We start from the raw sequence: 20,044 nt of genomic DNA, 5'->3' as shown, positions 1-20,044 counted from the left end.
AGCGATTGGGTGATATCAGCACTTGGAGTGGCTGGTTGAGAGGGATGTTTGCTAACCTAGTCAAGGCTCTAACATGCTGTGGATAGTTTATGTCGACTGTAACTTTTAGGGTCATGCCTCACCTTAGCAGTTGATTACTAGAAATAACCTTCCTAATAACCTAGTGAAAAAAAAAAAAAAAAAGGCTTTTAAACTAAACTTCAACCAGTTTTAAGGGGCTTGTGAAATTTAAATATTTGCTTATACTCAAACATGTTGGTACAGATAAGGAATACTAACTTGCTTTCATGATGTTTATTTTTTCATTGCTGTGAAGCTATTTTAAAAAAATGCATTGGGGAAATACATTACAGTTAGTTATCCTGCATTTGATTTTATTTCAGCTTGCTTTTGGAAATACTGCGTTGAGCGCAAATAGTGTTTAACTCAAGTTGACAGGTCATGCTGAAGACTAAGATACTGAAGCTGAGAAAGAAACCTTCAAACCTTGAAGAGTTTTCTACACAAGTGATTAAAGAGCAATTAATAAAGCAACTGTCTGATCATATTTGCCTTGTGTATAGTAGGTGATTAAAAGGGACATGTGAAAAATTGCATTTAAATTATAATAAAAACATTTTTTGTACAAGCAACACCACACAGAAGACTACTTGTGCTAATAAGTATTTGGAAATCAGTGGTGCTGTCTCCACAAACATGCCTTTAAATAATGGATCGTGATCTCTGCCCTGGCATGGGATCAAGCACTACAAATCTGTGTCTAGATATTACATCTTATTGCATGTCAAGGCCACTGAGACAGCTGGTGATACTGTTAGCACCACAACTTGCTTTCTCTCTCCCTTTATCCCATCTAATTTGTTCTCCACTAAATTGTTTAAAAAAATCTTTCAGTGGTCTTTTAAAAATAGAATAACTCAAATGTGGACAAACGTATTTTCTTAAAATGATGTGTTTTAAGAAGGGCCAGACTCAGATGCTCAAAATGTGTAGAAGATGAAGATACATTTGCTGTGGGACTGTGTGGACACTTTAGCTCACACCATCCCAGAACAAATGAAGTGACTGCAGTTTTTTGATATGCTGGGTCATTTCTATGACTTCTCTACCCACATCTCCTCCTTGTGTTGCCAGAAATACACAAACACGAACCATAATGTGTTGGTTTAGGTAGCATCATGTGTGCCCAACAATCCATTGTGGAGGGCTGCAGCCACACTCTTTTGCATGAGTAAGAGCACTAAGGAAACCACAAAACATTAAGTTTCAAAACTATCGGTGGCCACAATCATTTAATCAAATATCCTTCCAAGCAATGCCAGATTTTAAGAGAAAAAAACAACTCTTTTTGCTGAGTGTCTGAGGCTTTTTTTCCTTTCACCTGACAGAATTGGAAGTGCAAGCATGTGATTCTGAGGAAACCTTAGAAAACGAGGACAGGGTGAGGGGGGTTAAATGAATGATCTGGAGGCAACAAAGTTTCATGGTGTCTATAAACAATAAACATGGGCATAACACAACAGGGTGTTTCAAGCAGATATGGCTCTTGCCCTTTCCAGTCAGTAAGGATGAATGGTGATGGGCTGCCACTGAGCCCTGGCACACCAGCTCCTGAGCTGCAGCCAACCCTGGACACAGACATGGGTGCTGTCTTTGGGTTACCGTGGGTCCAGGGAAAGGGAGCAACTGTGGGACCTTATGAAATAAAAGGGTGATATTTTTTCTAAAGGGCATGTATTTTACTCACTTTTGATGTCCCATTGGTCACCTGCACCCAGACACCCACCCAGACAGTCTGTGTGTGAGATGGCAGGCCAGTGTCACCAGCTGCCAGGTCCTGGCACAGCTCTTGGGTTCTTCGCTGGTGACAACAAACTATTTTCTGGATGTGACTTTTATACCCCCTAGGGACCTGTCAGGATCTTAAAGTCAAAGCCAAAATTCCTGCTTCCCACTGGTCTGTTGTTTTCTTTATCAGGATGTTTTATGGCACCCCTCCTGTTCCTCCTCATCTCTTTACCTTAGCTTGAGGCTTCAGTTTGTTCTTTGCCTTCTTGCTATCAGGTTCTTTGAATGAATTTACTTCTACAATGCCCTGTAGCAATTAACCTATTCATTTTTTAAACTCCTGTTTCTTCTAGTGCTCTCACATGCATATTTTCATTCATCTTCACCACCCTCAAGACTTCTGTTACACATACTCTGACCCGTGCCAAAGAGCATTACTCTCACCAACATCTGGGCATGATTTGGGTAAGTACTGTTCCCCACAACCAGCATGGCCACCCTGTTTCCAGGAGGTAGAAAAGAGCTGTACAGATGTGAACCACAAATTACTACATGCTCTCAGGGCCAAATAGCCCAGGATGTCTGTTATTTATTGATGATAAACAGCCATAACTGTATTTATGGTGAGTAGTAAGAGAGGGCCAGGAACTGTCTCATGCATTTGGATTGCCGCAAGAGCTGCGGAGCAGCGTGAGCAGCCCCTGGCTCTTTTGGATCATCCCAAGTGGATCTCCCCAAGACCAAACAGTTACAAATGTGGCCAGGCCCAAACCAGCATGGATGTGGGACAGTTTGTGCTAGGTGGCTAGATGGTCAAGGATTACATCCTGCCCTTTTCATTTTTTATTCATCAGTAACGGGCACAGCCAGTATATATTGCTCTCAAGATCTCACTGCAGGTCTGTGACATACACAATTCCTCCAAAACAAATGAAAGTTGTGTTAAATTTTGCCTTGTATTCATTAAAATCTAGGCCACTGTTGCAATGCCGCTTACCAAGAAATTACTAAGGAAATAAAGACAGAACACTGTTCAAATTACTTATGAATTTGTATATTTTCTATTTAAATTTGTAAGGCATATGAAAAGAGTATACAGATTTCATTTTTTATATATTTTATATATATGTATTTGAAAACATAGAGTAACAGTTAGTAATATGTGATGAGTGACTGCTCCGCTATCACCCCAGAATGAGTCCACAGTCAAGGGTGGGAGGGGAAAGGTATTGGGTCTGTTTTCTCTAGAGGCAAACTAAAACTGGACATTTAACACTGCTTACAAGGAATTGTGATGATAGCACATTCGCATCAGAACTGTGTAGCGTGTAAGATGAAGACACTGCAGACACAATGTATCTGACAGACTATTACCCTGAAGTAGTGCTTTGTTAGAAAGCCACCGTATGTTTGACGTGGGCAAGGATGAGTGACTAGTCTGTAAGAGTCTTTTTGTGGATACAGGTGCTGTAAAGGCTATTTTTAGCCATTTTCACATCTATTTTGTACACACAGGCAAAATCCATCAGAAGGAAACTTCCAGGTGGCCCTATGACTAAAGCATTGCATCCTCTACTCCTACGGCTTGCTAAGGGCCTGCTCAGCAAAAAGCAGCTGTGGAGATCACTTTTTGTAGTCCATACATCTCTAATAGTGTGCTCCCTGATGCCAGGCTAGAGGGTGTTTCTCACCAGTATTGACTGCCTTGAACACAGACCCATGCAAGGCTGGAGGGGTTCATCTACTCCATACCTTGCCTAGGGCAGGAGGTAGATCTACATTGCTCCTGACAGATACTTGTCTGATCAGCTGTAAAGCTCTCACTCTTGAAGTCCTAACAGCTGCCCTGGGAAAGCCAATATGCTGGAGCTCAACCAGGAAAAGGAAGTATAGGACTGTTTCTTTCTTAGGTCCTCTCCTCCTCTTTGCTTTCCAAAACCAAGTGAGAGTCATGGAAGGATGACCAAGAAATCCTACATCAGTAGCTGGGGACAGATGTTCAACCATTTCTTCTGTCTACAGTGACAACCAAGTTTCTTCCTCCTTTCTTGTCAAATATCTGTTATCAGATAGACCCTAGGCCAGTGACAGTCCGTGTTCCTCTCTCTGGGGAAGTTTGGAGGGAAGTTTGATGGGTTATCCAGCACTGAGATAGGAGAAGGCAGGAAATTTTATTTATTTATTTATTTTTAATGCCAAAGAAGACTCACACAATGTGAAAAGAAGTTGTTCTTCGTTGACCTGCCCTGCAGGTCTCTAGCACAGAGGAGAGGGCTTCTGGGATGTCAGGTGTGTTCCCACCTACAGGCTGGCCTCTCTCCTGGGTGAACCAGGGTGCCTGGGCACCAGCTCCTGGCTTGTGGCCCTCCAAGGCTTGCAGAGAAGCAAACAGAAACCCTCCCATTAACTGTGAAGTTTGGCAACAACTGTGAAACACAGATCAGAGGCAGCAATAATGACAGGTTAAATGTGTTAGAAACACGGCTATTTCTTCTCAAAATTCAGCAATTTAGCATGTCACTAGTCTGCAATATTGCTATAATTGTGTGACCTACACTGTTTCCCTAACTTCAACAAATGCTTTAATATTGACTGATGTCTTTAACTTGGAATGCACAACAGACATTCATGTGTGCAGACATCTGTACAGACACTCAAACATATACATATATAATTTAAGAAGGAACATAATGCTATACAATCATTATAAAAGAAGGATTGGCCCAAAGCAGAACTTAAAATTACACTGCAGAATGTATGTTGGCTTTTGTTTTTTCCATCTTGGCTGGTGCCCATCTAAATCTCAGAAGCAATAAAGAATGGAAGCATCTTCTGTTTACTTCATTCTCTTTGCAACATCCAAATACGCATACTCGATTTCTTGATCAGCAGGACAAGTGTTTGTAAATTCATCTCTTGCATATGCATTGTTCAAATATCTTGAAATCCCTGTCATTTCAGGTGGAAAATCAAAATTTCTATATTTTTTTGCAACAACCTTTTATTAAAAGAAAAAAGAAAAATATCATTACACACGTGATCTGAAAAAAACCCACAAATCTACTCTTTATGCACATGTTTAATTTTCAGTGTGTAAGTCTATCATTATATGCAACATAGGGGGATAAGGAGAAGGGAAGACAAAAAAAAAGAGAAGACACGGGATGAAGAAAGGTAGCTAACAAGCTAACTTACTTAAAAGGATTTATTTGGTATAAATATTCTGCTAAAGTGATGCAGAGCTATGCGGACCAGTAGACCACACCTGGAAGAGATAGAGCTTAAAACAGCAAAGGAGCTAGCTTAAACCAGAATTAACAGAATAATTTTACAGTAACAAACTGGCCCGCACTTGGATACTTTCACTGAAACAGAAATTAAAAACTTGAATTAAAATACTAAATTTCAAATAGCTAGGGAAAACAACTATTGGCTGATAGCTAATCTCTCCCTGTTGGCCAGCAAGGATGGTGTGACGTTCATCCTCCCTCATCCTTCAGATGTTCACCTGACATAAGGTGATCCTCCCCGTACTGGCCCTGCTGACCCTTCCTACCTCTGGAGCTCCACTGTGCCTGAGCTTGGTGTAGGCATGGGAAAGGGCTCATTCCCTTGCTGCTCTCTGGAATAGGTTCAACCAGGACATCTCGGGGGAAAGCTTTCACTTCTGGAGATGTCAGAAAGCAATTCAATCCACTCTTCCTCTGGCAAAATAGTAGTCAAAAAGGAAGCTTGTTTGTTTGAACACCAATGAACTTCCGGTGTGGCCATTTCTCTCCCAGAGCCTGGCTGGCTCCAGAACAGCCCAGGGACAGGCTGTAACAACACCCAGACATCATGGTCACCAGGACTGTTAGGTGTGCATTGATGCTCCACAGCCCTGCAAGAAGAGGCTGGGAGCCTTGACTGGAAGGCAGTGGGTGGTGGCTACCCTGCCAGCATTATTGGTACTAGTGGTGATACTCAGCAAAACAAGAATTTTGGATTAAATGTGGGAGAGAGACAGGTTTGAATTTCAGCTTTTTCTGGCTTCTTGAATTGGCATGGACAAAATAATCTAACCTCACTGGTCCATGGTCATATGTACTCTGCATATGAAATGCAAATGAAAACACTTCTCTACAGCTCTGAATATAGTACTCATTTCATACTTGTGAGAGGCTTGGCAAGTGCAGTCACAGCCCAGATATGAAACCAGATATTCTAGCTCCAGAGTCATCAATTTGAGGATCTGCCTAGCTGTGATGTAATGAAATGGTCTTGTGCATTAGCGTTCAGTGTCCCTACAGCTACTGTGTGGCCTTAGAACAGATAAAGGATTCCTCTGCCTTTTAGAAAAGGACTTGAGCTTCTGTGCTGCCCTTCTCTTCAGGAAGCTAAAAAGCAAATGCAAACCTTGATTATATGGAGCTTTGGTAGGAGGTTGCAATCCGCTAAAGTGAGCTCATCTCCATCCAGGAATTTCCGGCTGGAAACAGTGATCTCCTCAGTGCTATAAGCATCAATTTCATCAGGCAAGGGGCTATTTAAATAGTTGTCCAGCTTCCTCAGGGCTTTAAGCAAAGATTTTTCCAAATCTAGGTTAAGACAATAAAAAGGTCATTCAAGCCTGTACCAAGGTCTCTCTGACACCAAGCAGAAAGGCAAGTCCTGCATCCTGTCTCCTGGCACCAACCCAGCTCGTAGACACCCAGCCATGCCAACTCCTGCAATTCCTTTATCCTAAGCTTAAAACTTAATGCTGGGATAAGAGCTCTAAGTAGCTAAAGGGGGTTCTGAGGAAAACCAGAGTGGGGATGTGTTACCAGAAGTGACTCCTCAAACACCTCTGCGGAGTGTGCTTTTGCAGAGATGCCTGGCAGAGTGGCTCTGCCTTCACGCTGACTCTCACCTTGGGAGCCATGGGGCAAGTGCCTGCCCATAGGCAGGACAGCAAGGCTGGAGTGACAACAGCAAGCCACTGGGATGCCGCTTTGGGGTGTACAGGAAACCAGCCCCTGAGTCCTGTGCTTTCGGCTGAGCGCAGAGGAGTGGGGTCGGGGCAGTAGGGGCTGGCAAGGGTTGGCTGGGATTTTCATGGGCTGGTAGTGCCTGTGGGCTGCTGTGGAGAGGGGAGAAGGGAAAAGCAAAGGGAACAAGGCTGAGAGCTGGAGGACAGAGATGAGTTAATGCACGGTGGTAGTGAGTGTTCTGCTCTAGAGAGATGTGCCATGGGGTTAGAGTCCTCATTATTTACAGAAAAGGAGTAGAAAGGTAAGGTCTCAGTTCAAGCAGGCTGTGCTTTTAGCAGAGCTGTGGGGAAGATGCAGTGTTACAGGCTTGAGAGCTGAAGAAACGAGAAGGAGCTGGAGTTGGTGCTCCTATAATGAACATGGTAACTGCATAAACTAACTTTGGGAATCCTCAAATAAGAGAGTGAATAGGCATGGATTTCCCCAGACTTTATGCTCTGGAAAATGACTGTTTAATCTAAGCTGTAAATGAGATATCTCCAGCGCAGTGTGCTAGAATCATACAGCTCTAATTTCTCACAGTAAATACCAGGGCTGACAAGAGGACTGCAGCACATACTTTCATTAGCATCTTTTCTTGGGTTCTTTATGAACGCAGAGAATTTTGCAAACACATCATTTCCTGCAGAATTAGACTCAGGGTGGTTTGGTGCGAGTTTGGGATACCTGAGGAGATTAAAAAAGCAAAAAGAAGTTAAATGACTAGCCTTTATTTTCATCTCCACTAATTACTTAATATACATTATTTACACTGTAGCGTCACAATATACAGCCACACAAGACTCTCAAAGGGAAGCATCCTGAACTAAAAAATCACTTAGCAGGTGCAAATTTAAACGCTAGTTAAACCATGTGGATGACCTCCTTTTCCTGAGGGAGATGGAAAATGACTGTTCGCAGTGCAAATACTGGCCAAACAGCCCGGTGCCTCTCCCAGGCCTCCTCCACTGGAGGGAAGGCTGTGTGGAGCGTGGCTCCTACCGTGAGGAGGAGTGAAGGGAAAATCCCTATTCGCAGTAGCTGCTGTTCCTCCCAGCCTCCTTGCGTGGCCCGCTCCTGCATGAGCAAGCTCAGAGCAGCCGGTCCAGCAGCTGTTGTTGCCAGGGGCAGACAGGAAGGGAGAAGTGGAGGGGAGAAGCTGCTTGCCTAGTTAAGTCAGGTTCAGCTGCTTGAGAAGGGAAAGCTGCAGAGGGGGGCTGATGTCCCAGGGGAGGGAACGTGCATGGGTGGGGGACACGATGCTGTTGATGGTGGGACAGCGGGGTTTGGGGCGAGGTGGGAAGAGCTGCTGGGGTGGGGAAGGACAAGTCTGAAACTCAGACCCCAGTGTGTGCCAAGATAGGCCCACCTGGCCACTCAAAATGAGCCCCAGCATGTCTGCCCTTTTCTTCCAACTACCTATTCCCGGTAAGTGTAATTATTTGTATAGTATGAAGAGGAAAACCTCAAACAAACACAAGTGGAGGAAAAGAGGTCAGGTTTCTGCAGTGGCATGCAGGTCTCTGCACATGCTTGCTGCAGCAGGGTGGATTTTGTGCCTTGGGAATGACTGACTGTGGTGGCACAGCAGTGAACCCAGGGCAAAGGCGAGGGCAGCGGGAGGAGCACAGCCAGCATCTCGGGGACACCCCCTGCATGGTGCCAGGCTTCAGCACTGTCTCACACCAGTCAAAGTTACCCATCCCTGCAAGCTCCACTGCAGCAGCTGGACCAGCTCCGCCAGGCCTCCCACATGCAATTATAACACGTGCAGCTCATTGAGGGTCTGACCCACCAAAACCGAGGGGGTTTGGTCACTGATCCCTGTCAAGGGACGTGAGGGGCTAAAAGCAAGAGAAGTGGCCAGGAATACAGTACCGGGGCGGCGCTAGCTTTTCTTCCAAGAACTCCTCGATCTTATTGACATCAGTTTTCACTTCACCATCAAATGTCATGAAGGGGGGGTTTGTTCCTGGGGCAAGGTTCTGCAGGTCAGCAGGCTTTCTAAAAGGATGAGAGAGGTGGGATTAATCACAACAGGAACCACATTTGCAATTTCTACACTTAATTGCAAAGAACTGTTTCCCCTTTAGAATAGCAGGCTGCTCTACATCTTTCTTACAAAATAAAACTTAGCCAGCTGACTGGTGGCATGGGAATTTGCTAGCCCGTATCTGAATGTGCTCTGAAATGCTTAAAAAAAACCCCTAAACTTCTGTGTTATGTTACAGAGACATAGTGCAAAACAGATTTAAATCTCAACTGCTTCAAAGGAGTTAGTCCACTTTATACTAATGAACCCTAAAGAGGAATCAGGCATCCAGACTGTTAATGTAATGCCAAGCCACAGTGTGCATTTCAAATCTATCAGAAGAGAATCACCCTGTAAAATCACCATTTTGGAAAAGTTGTTCTGAAAAGAACTCTGGTTACAATCTCACCTTTTCAAATCCACAGTTGTGACATTAAATATGACACCTTTTAGCCACAGAATCATAAAGAGACGCTGAGAGAACGGGCAATTTCCAATACTTTCCCCATCACTGCCAGCCTACAATTAAAAAAAAAAAAGGGTATACATACATCTGTGATGATAGCAAATTTTGATAGCAGATGCAGTAGGAAAGCAGAAAACCCAGATCTGCTACAAGTACATATAGCAAGTTACTCATCTCTACTAATACGTATTTTCATGGAGTTTCCTTATATCCTTCTCTAAACACACACATAGATATGATTAAGAATCCTGTCCTCTTGGAGATGCAGTTTTTCATTAAAATGCATAATGAATATTGCCACAAGTTAGAGAACAAAATTGAAATCAGAGCAGTCCATCCAAAGGAAATAGTCTCTACCTTATTTGTCTATGTGAACATAAATCTGCCTAAGTCACTGCAAAATTAAAACAAGTTAAATCAGTTTATGATCACAGGAAACAAAGAGAAAGATTTACCAGCATAAACTGAGATGTAATGTCTAAAGCACTTAAGGGAATAAACATTAAAAATCAAATAACTAAGAATTTCAAACTAAACAACTGTGGGGGGCCCCAGAGAAGGCGGGAAATTGGTGGTAGCCTTGCTCCAGATGGACCCACTCATCTTCTGCACTTTGCAGAACTGAGGTCTAATGAAGCACAAGTGCCGCGTCCCCCTGGCTAATCCCTCCTTGTTATAGACCCAAGGCTCCCACTTTTAAGACTGAAGTGTGGCTATATCCACATCATGTAACCTCTCTTTCTGTGTGCCTCTGTAATTATGGTCTTTTCTTTTTGCTAAACAAATCATCAGGTGTCAGTGTAAAGCATAAGAGGTGCAACTCACTGTACATGTGGTTGCAGAAGTGCTGCTCTCATGTACTTTGTATTGCATTTTGTTAAGAGGCTTTGTTAAAATGAGGTGAAGTCTTGCATAGTTGCTATTGGTTAAATTAGGCTTCATGCGACATTGTTGGAAGAGATCAGAGGGCTAATTTTTAACTCCTTCGTATGATTCTCCTAAAGTGCAGCTTTAAAACTTAGATTAAATGTAAGGGCATGGAAGTAAAAAAAACAGGTGCATCATTTATTTGGTTAATAGGTTAATAGGTTAGTTCATTAAGGTTTGCAGACCTTAGAACCAATTAATGAAACCAGTTCTGCTTGCTCTTTCACCTTCCTCAATGCTATCAAATGAATCTCAAATATATCAAGAAGTTCTCCATAAACAAACATTGCTGTTGGATTGCTTTATAATCCTCACCTTCACAAAGAGCTCTATGTCTGGAAATGAGCACCTGGTCTGGAGCAGACAGGTTTCTGCCATGGAGCCTGAGGGATGCATGAGGAGAGATGCTCCTGCAGCTTGATAAACTGTCTTATTCTCCCTATCAATCCGAAGGATTCTCCTCTGGTAACTCTCTCCTGCTTTCTGCCTCTGGTACTGTGACAACTACTAGCTTTCTTGGTAGTAAAAACTAGAATAGCCTATTGCCTTAAACACTGCCAGAGGATGAAAACTTCCAGAAATGCTAAAACAGCTGGACTGCTGTGTTAGAGAAGTCTTGTTTCGTAGGTGGCAAAAATGAAAGCTGGTCAAAAGCTACTATTGTATTTTTCCTCCTACTCAGAGCACTGCTTTCCAGTGCTGTACAGTTTACAGCAATGAGAAAATAGAAAACTACTTGTATTTCATAAGACTACAAATGCTGCTAGCATGTGCTTAAAATAAAGCCAAATACATGACACCACCATTTTGTCTCATACTGCCTCTTATTTCAAGTTTTACCCACCCTCCAAGGAAAAAGGGGAGTGAAGAGTATTACTGTGACCCCTCGGTGCTAGCAATGGACACCCCCACCCTCTGCCAGGCTGCACTGAGGGGTGAAGCAGCAGCCAGGGGACATTGTTTCAGATGTGCCATGTCTGGAGGAGACAGGCAGGTATGTTTGGTGATGAGTCAGCTCCTGCCGGCCCCTTTCCAGCTGCCCCTTGCTCTCTGGCAGTGGAGGTGCTGCTGCAACCACTTCCCACCCAGCTCTCCGCCTGAGATGGGCTCTCAGGGAAACCCCTTGAGCAGGACACTAAGGGGACAGCAGCCCAACCTAGTACCAACCTGTGCTTTGATGTCTTGAACACTTTATTATAAAGGAATTTCAACTATTAAGCCAAGCCAGTGAAGAAATAGTCTTACAGCAACAGATTGCTATGGTCTGGGGAAAGAAAGAACAAGTGTCCAGAAAAACAGTTCCTACAACTGATTTGATATTTTCATTCAGCCTTCGATAGGAAAAAATAAGTTATCTCAGCAGGGTTCAAGAACCATTTGGAGAACATCCCAGATAGTTCTGTGATCAAGAAGAGCTATGTGATCAAGAGTGACAGCAGACTGAACTCTTCCTGATCAATTACTATTTTCCGCTGGCCATTAAATACTAAAATTTTGGCTCCCTCTAACTTTTACTGCTAGAGCTAAGGAAACAGGCTGTTGCTTTGTTTTGTCACACATCACCTCGGTGACAGTACATTTCAGGGAGCCAGACGCAGCAGCCCCAGCCTGCTCTTCTGGGGAAACATCCATAGGTAGAGTCAGAGATACAGGTCAGGACAGACACATTACCATGACAAACACAGGCACGAAGCAGGCACTGAGCTCCAGTATGTCCTTAACTGGAATGACGTATAGGCAACCAGGATGGTGAGCAACTGGCAGCCCTGGAGATGTTACAGAAGCAACCTCCTGTCTTGTTTCTAAGTGCCAACTTTTTAATGTCCATACCTACTACTATGGCACTACTGTTTTTCTATTTTGCAATGGATAAAATAGCAAACAGCAAATCTCACAACCTTTTACCTTCATGCCTCTCAGCCTGCTAGCCACCTTTCACAAAAAATAAAAAAGATAATTTGAACACTGAGGAATTGAATAAAACAGGGGATTAAGCATTGCTGATTACAGCAGTGCTCTGCCAACTGTAATGACTGAGATGATTGATTGTTTATGTAGTACTTTTTGACTAGTTCTATGGGTAGTTCTGATGGCGTTGAACACATCAATAAAGTCCAGAAGGTATCTAACCTTCACGTACTGTGCTGTCTCCCCTCCCATGCTGCCTACAAGGGACATTAATAGTGTACTGCTATCTCAGCTGTGTTCTGTGCAATGCAGGTACCATGGTCTCTAGTGAAATGCTGCAGTGTTTGCCCAGCTTTGCTGTCTCCAGTGGTTGTGGTAAGCACTTGGCTTTTGCAGCAGAAAATAAATTCAAAGAGACTAGTATGTTTCCCCAGTTCTGATGTGGCCATGATCCTTCTCACAGGCTAAGGAGGAAATCTTCTGAGCAGTTTCCTTGTGAAATCATTGATGCACTTTATTAATTTAAATCTATTCTAAAAGCCCATGCTATCCAGTCTGTATAGTACATCCTGACATCTAAGACGGGGCTGTGTCCTCTAGGGTTGCTGTGCCTGGACTGAGAACAACAGGCAGATCTTTGGGAGTTACTCAGTCAAAAGCCTCGGCTGCTGAGGTCCTATGGTAAAGGAGGCAGCAGCCATTCAGGTAGGGACAACTGGCAAGCTGGTGAACCACATCAAGCTTTAGGAAGCTGAAAGCCATTTAGACCCCAAGGACTTCAGCCCTGAGTGAGAGGTGAAGGGAGGACAAATCTTGAGACTTGGCACGCCAGAACTGGTGGTGGATACCTCCAGGTTTCCTTCAGTTCTGCAGAGCTGGAGGCAGATTACAGTAGCCCACACAATAGCGCAAGCAGTGATTAAACCTTTCCCTACCGTAACAGTGACCAGCAGTCTGAAGTGACTGCAAGAACCTTGAACACCAAACCTCATTCAGACCTTGACATGGTTTGACCTGGCAGTTCAAAGATGCTACAGTTTCCTACAACCTTCGCTGAAAGCCCAGAACGTGGATATTTCAGCCTGCTGCAGAAAACAGGGTGAATACAGCTAGCTAAAGTGCCTTCAGATACGTCAACTTGCATTTTGGCTTACAGGAGACCACTCTGTCCTCCTAACTCAGCTCATCTAATCCGGAGAGCTACAGCTCCTACTGGACATAAAAGCTTCAGTGACACATGCCAACAGTGTTTGTTCAAGTTTCCAAACAGAGGGTCTGCCATAATGACACCAGCCACTCAAAAATCATGAGCTGAGACACTGCAATAGCTTTATAGCCGTGTATTGAGCAACACGACAATAGCTGAACTATGCCATCATTGTACAGTAATGTACCTTCCAACAAACAAGGGTGGCCTTTTTACAGAAGTGAGACTGTGTCAACATCTTACCTTGCAGGGACACGATGCAGCAGTGAGAGAACCAGAAAAGACTCGCCTGACCCACAGAAGACAGTGCAGGGGCATTGCAGCCTGGGACCAAAACTCCCTGTGTTTTTCTCCACAGCACCACTCAGGGATGTGTAACTTTGAGCTGTGCTTGGTACATGTGCAGAATTTAATTAAGCTTCCTCACTGTTGTGCTTAGTGGTTACGTAGGGAAGTCTTAACTCCAGTGAAGTCAGCCGGAGTCTCTTGCTGTTGATTCAATGAAGGATTGTGTTTTCAGACTGGTTATAATCCTAATAACCAGGAAAATGCTGCTGTAATTGTAGGTAATGCTGCAAGCTGGTCTCTACCTACAATTGTTGTGACATTCTCTTAACATCCAGATCTTCTGGGTGAAGTGGGCCAAATCCCTGAAATACGAAGCTGGTTTTTATGCTCTTCCGCTGCTTAAATAGATGGCTAACCAGTGTCTTGAATCAGCAGCATTTACATTTTAATTGTGATTGGTCAGGAGGTCAATATACTTTTTCTAATAATACTGGGATTTAATGAGTTCATTAATCAAACAATTAAGGCAGCCTTTGCTACAGAGGAGAAAAATGTCAGGCCATGCATAGAAGCTTTGATTCAGAGCCTTCAGAGCTCTAGGCACCGATCGTATATTGTGACAGTATTGACTTATGACAGCTCTCCATAATCATGTGCCATTATTTAATGGGATTATTAGCCTATACTCCCTGTTTTCATTCTTTTTTCACTGTTCCACACTCTCTTCGGTCTGTTTTGTTGTTGTTCTGGGTCTTACTCAAAGATACTGGGAAAGGGAAAAGCTCTCCACACCCTCCTTTCCACTACTGCTTAAGCTCATGGGTAGGAGCACCACCATGCCTTAGGCTAATTTCACTAGGCAGCAAGACCTTATGTGCAATATATTAAAGATGGTCCCAAAAGAACTATATTCAGTTTCTGAAGCTGCTGCTTCCACCTTAATTCAGCAGCTCTGCTTTTCTGAGTGGCCTTGAAGAGGTCACTTGCCTCCACGTCCTCATCCATAGCAAGAGGATAATTATAGTGACTATATCCAGGAGTCACACACCATATGTTATTCTTAAGGCAGTAGTTTGGGCCCTCCCTGAGCTGGAGCTGCTCTGCCCCTGGAGCTGTTGTAAGAATTTGTTTTGTAACTGTTTCTGTCCAAACATCTCGGGAACTGGGTTTCTGAAGGTTCTATTGACCTCAAATGTTCTGTGCCTTCAAAATTGTGATGACTGGAATTTGTTTTTCCTGGGCTTTTTGTTTCCTTTTGAAGGTTAAGGACGGAAGAAACAGTTCAGAAGGAGCAGACAAGACTTTTTTATTTGTTTTCATATAATTATATAATCCTTTTGAAGCTACAGTAAAAAGGAGAACAAGGAACATAACTTTTTCTTTTTCCCAAAAGTTGAACTCTAATTCCATTTTCTTTCTTCAACACGAGGGAGCTAAGTTACCTCCTTTCCCATATTTATGCTGGCTAAGAGGCAGGTTTATCCAGCAAGTGGAGCAGAACCACTGCCTACTGGGAGCAACGAACCATCCAGCTGGGACCAGCATTGTGGACCTGCCCCTGCCTGTTCTGCTGAGCAGGCTGTCTCAGGCTGAACTAGGACTTTCCTCCAAGTTTCCTTATTCGATCCTCAGCTATCAGGCAGATTTTGTGTGCTCTTCCTTCTCATACCACACCAACAACTTCCCTCTCCTTTTTCACAACGCATTTGATCTCCTGTCAAAGAACAGGAACCACAGCAATCGGCTCAAAACTACTGCCTCAAAAACTACAAGAAGTTTGCAAGCTTGGGCTGCCTGTGGGAAGGAACTGTAAGGCTGGGTGTGACTTTCAAGACCAACAGCTATTTTGCTTTAATTCTTTCTAGAGACTCATTTGTTCTGCACTGGCATGGATTAACTGAGCCCACTGCATTCCTAGCACCGACCCTTGCCCTGAACTAAGCCTTGCAATGCCAGCCTGACGGCAGTAGCTGCTATCAGTAGCTACCACTGGCTCTGCACATGTAGCGGCAATGCAAGAAAGACCCCTGTGGTAGACAGCATTGCTTCCTGCCCTGCTGCACTGCTGGGACCAGCCATTGAACTTGCCTGCACGATGGCCAAAGAGAAAAGGGAAGGGAGCTCGCAGTGCCTCCCCTCTCCGCCTCACCCCTGAGAGGAAATCCCACTGTGCTCTGGTTTACCATGAAGTGTCCAAGTCATTTTTTTTAAGATCACAGGCAGAAAGAAGAGGGAAGCGGTATGACTGCACTCCCACACTCCCACTAGCACAAAAACATCCTTCAGCCTTGGCAATATGTTCTGAGAAGCTCATGGGTTTGACTGCAGCTACACTAGAAAATGTCTATTTTCTAGACATAACCAAGTTCTGTTAGTGTACTGTGACAGATAAATTGATTTAATTTAAAAAAAGCCCACATCTACTCCTTGAGGATACAAAGTGTGTTTTACATTCTTGATGCCTGCTACAGTACTCATGCAGATTCCTATAGTATCGCAACACGGAAAAAAACCAAAATTGGCAATATTACTTCTGTTATGAATGCAATAAAAATGTAGTTACAAGTCATTTTGGTTCACTGAAGGCAACTATAATGCACTTAATAACATATGATATTCTGTGCTAGGCACAGAAGCACCACAGGCATGTCATTTGGGTCAGATCACATTCAAACCAAAGCTTTTTGCGAGGAAGAGACAGATTACCTGGAATTTTCTCCATCTAAACACTGTGTTCATTTTGTGGCCTAGGGCTAGGGCATAAACACCCAACGCTGAATTTTAGAGAACTCTTTTGATGCCACCTACTGGGCTTGAAATGGAAAACTTGACTTCTGCTCTTGGAGCCATGAGCGGTGGCAGCCTCAGACGTTAGCACATCTCATCATGAGAGGTTCTGTCTCAGAGCCACCTCTGCAGCGAGATGCCTTGCTTTTTTGTTAACACCACTCTTGAGAGTACTTGAGATGCTGAAATAGTACTTCCAGACTAAGTTTTAAGACAAAGCATCTGTAATTTAAAATGCATTTGAATAGACAAAGCAAAAATTTTGCCACTTATTCCAATACTTTTGAACAGTCATGTAGGTCTGCCTATCTGCTAATATCCAACACTTAAAACACATGTTTCCAGCTGCTGTTTAATTTCTCAGCCAAACAGCAGAAATACTCATATTTAAAATGTGGCTGGTAGTTGAGATTGCTGTGCATAAATTGTATTTTTGGTACTTGCCAGGGTAGACTCTTGCTGTGTGTGATATCCGCAATAGTAAAGTCCAATGAGAAAGCTGTGTTAAACAGCAACTGGACACTCCTTTGGGTAAAAAAAAAATTTCCTTTTCCCTTTCTCTCTTATTTAAGAGCAAAATAAGCACTTTAATATTGAAAGTGTGCCATAAGTATTTTTGTCTTAAAAAGAAATGTATCTTATTTTATATTTAGAAATATTAGTAACATCTATCTTTTATCTTGGACAGTATTGCAGGGTTCAGAGAACACCAAATATACTTAAAGGATTACAACTTTGAACACACAAGATCAGTAACACACTTTTTGTCCTAAACCCTAATTAAGCTTTCAGGTTAAGGAGTCAACAGTACACATAACAAGCACTCTGCTAAAAATAGCTTCTTTCTTCTTTTAAGGCACTAAGACAAAAAAGCATGCAGGGGAAGGAGGGAGCAAGTATACTAAAATGTTTTCACTAAAGAATGAAGGGGTGGTTTGACTTTCATCATCTTCTCCTATGATGTGACTTATAAGGCCTCTTTTTACTGCTGAAGCTGGAAGTCAGCCCCTGCTGACTCAAATGCAACTGGGGACAAACCCCAAGCTCTCTCCTTCCAATGCAAACAGCTTCTAGTAGTTGAGTAGTTGAGTCTTTGACCAGAAGAGTGTCCATGTTGAACTCCACCCCTGTAGGAAGCATGGCCCTTTTCCACCTGAGCTGGAATCTACCCACCTTCTCTACCCACCACCCCCTATGTAAGAAGGATCAAGCTAGGGCTGCAAAGACTTCAGCTGCAGTCTTCAGCTACATCACAGACAAGTCCTCACTCTATACACCCGTCCTCGAGTACGTGTTTGAGTGGTTCAAGATACAGTCTCAATAATGAGATCATTCAACGCAAGACTGAAAGGATCCCCATGACCACCTATCCAAACTAAACAATGCCAACATGTTGCAATACATCTTACAGGGCGTGCAAAACTAGTAATCTGGATGGCCAGCTGAAAAATGGACCCTGGGGCCTCTGGTTGTCTTCCACCTTCTCCCCTTTGCCCTGCCTCTCTTTCAAGTTACAACCAGTCAATGCATTTAGGCACACCTGCAACTTTGAAACAATCAAGTTGGCTCACCAACTGCAAACAGAAGGATGAGTCCTTTAAGTTTTGTATCTGCTAAATATCCTCTTGAAGGACAACCTGAAACGCAGCTAGTTACGTTGGCTCAAGTTAAATCAGACTTTCATTGTAAGTCCTGTGCACTCAGTAGGGGAGGAGAAATGACAAAGTAGAGCATCAGTTGACTTTAGATCTTAATCATCCAGTCTGCAAATTGAGGAGCTCTGGGAAGAGGGCATGTTAAAAAGGGTAGATGCCTAAATTAGCAAACTGCACAAAACCTGAAGATGGGTGCATACAGAACTGCAGGAAGGAAACCTGGAGGATCAGATCAATTTGTGTGCACTTGGCTTGACTGTGAGCTGCTACTACCCCAGAGGGAAGAGCCTGGTTTTGTTACAGAAACATGAAGCCTTCTCCATCCAGGTCAATGGATGCCATGTGCTACAGGGAAAGGCAGCAGCGCAGAGAGTCTCACTGTACAGGGCACAGTATGATTAACTAAAAAGCACGTGCCTTCTAAAGCACCAGGGTAGCTGGAAGTGGTTCAAATCACTGGTATGGTGGCTTTCCTGTTCTCTTCCTCCACCTCACAAAAATGAAAACTCACACTGGTCCAAGGGAACCCTGGAGGTCCTGTCTGGCATTTCAGCAAAACGTAAGGGCAAGTTTGAGTCAGAAAGATGCTGAAGAATTATCTAATGCTAACAACAAGACCTGCAGATGGAGTCTGCAACCCAGGAGACAGAAGCAGCACCAGCACCACCAGTGCTTTTTTGGAACAGACTGAATACCCCACAAACTGATAACCCTAAGTGCTGGGATAATGGAAAAGCGATAAAAATGGTTACAAACTGTTACGTTACACACTGAAGCTGGAAGCCACCTTGCATAGAGTCAGCAAGAAAAAACAGGTCTCTGGTTAGTAGAGACAAATAAATATATAATAGAGAGAGAGACACTCCTTGAGGATTCATCATTTTGCCTGTCTCACCCACCCACCCACCTGGGATGACGTGCTCTCTGGGAGTGCTGCTTTCTCTGAGTACAGTACTAAATAGCCCTATAGTGTTTAGACATCTAATTTAACTGAAGTGAGCTGAATCCCACCCTTGGAGACTACTTATCAGCTAGAGATTAACTGCTAAAAAAAAAAAAAAAAAGGCTGGAGTGCATTATTCTCAATGTGTCTGACGCAACTGCCCAATGGAGCTGTAGGGAAAAGGTGATGTTGCCTTAGGTTACATCAAAGCTGGCACTTCCATGGAGGCAGGGCAGCATTCAAGCCACAGCACAAGACACTGTACATGGTCCTGAAGAGGTCTCTGCAAGAATCTGGTCTTCCACCTTCATGAAAGATTAAATCAAACTCGGTCAAGCGTTACTAAGGTGATGATGAAAATGACAAACCTATTTTACAACAGAAGACAGGAAAACCTATTCTTGTTTAAATTTGGAGAGCAAAGACTGAGGGAAGATATGATTACGCAGTGCAAGTGTAATTTTTTTCCCTGATAGTTGGGGGTGATGCTGAAACAAAACCAAACGGGTACAAACTGGCCGTCAATTTTTCTAGCTGACAATTAGAAGGGCTCCGAACTACCACAGCACAAGGTTTTGAATCAGGTTTCCAGCAGGATTAGCAGATGTATCAATATGTATGTGCATATGTGACAGCACAAAAAGAAAAAATCCACATTTTGTCTCAAGATGAGATTTGAGCCTTTTCAGCAGGGACTTGGACTTGCTCTCCACTGGAAGGTTCCTTGCTGCCCTTTGTTTCTTTGCACATGATGTGGACATCACTCCAAGGACACAACGATGGCAAGTGGCATGCTTTTGTATTCCATGCCACTGAATGTGTCCAAGTGAAAATAATGCATGTAGTGAACTCCGGGGCAATGATGGAAAGGAAAGGTACTGCTCAGTAAACAGCAGCTATCCCAAATAGAGTTTACACTCTAAAATAATGATTCCTTGGAAAAGGAAATAGATGATGGATATGGTATCTCTGACAGCAAGCTCCAGCCAGGGTAAGATGCTGTTGGCAATGAATAGAGTCCATGTGTTAAGATTAGCCAGATGGCAAAAGTA

General features: G+C 43.4%; 1 protein-coding gene across 4 annotated transcripts in view; it reads right to left on the bottom strand.

Moving 5' to 3' along the window:
• Positions 1-2,826: 2,826 nt before the first annotated feature.
• CLIC6 (chloride intracellular channel 6) overlaps positions 2,827-20,044 on the bottom strand; it is a 34,542-nt gene continuing 17,324 nt past the window's right edge. For all 4 annotated transcript variants that reach the window (XM_074858287.1, XM_074858288.1, XM_074858289.1 and 1 more), the window contains 5 exons: positions 9,221-9,330; positions 8,658-8,783; positions 7,360-7,466; positions 6,184-6,365; positions 2,827-4,786 (listed from right to left, as the gene is read on the bottom strand). In XM_074858287.1, coding sequence (XP_074714388.1) covers positions 4,625-4,786; positions 6,184-6,365; positions 7,360-7,466; positions 8,658-8,783; positions 9,221-9,330 — 687 coding nt within the window. In that variant the 3' untranslated portion in view covers positions 2,827-4,624. The remainder of the gene's footprint in view (positions 4,787-6,183; positions 6,366-7,359; positions 7,467-8,657; positions 8,784-9,220; positions 9,331-20,044) is intronic.

The sequence above is a fragment of the Strix uralensis genome, chromosome 2 (genome assembly GCF_047716275.1).
Source record: "Strix uralensis isolate ZFMK-TIS-50842 chromosome 2, bStrUra1, whole genome shotgun sequence".
Lineage (NCBI taxonomy): Eukaryota > Metazoa > Chordata > Aves > Strigiformes > Strigidae > Strix > Strix uralensis.
This window is presented reverse-complemented; position numbering and strand designations above follow the sequence as displayed.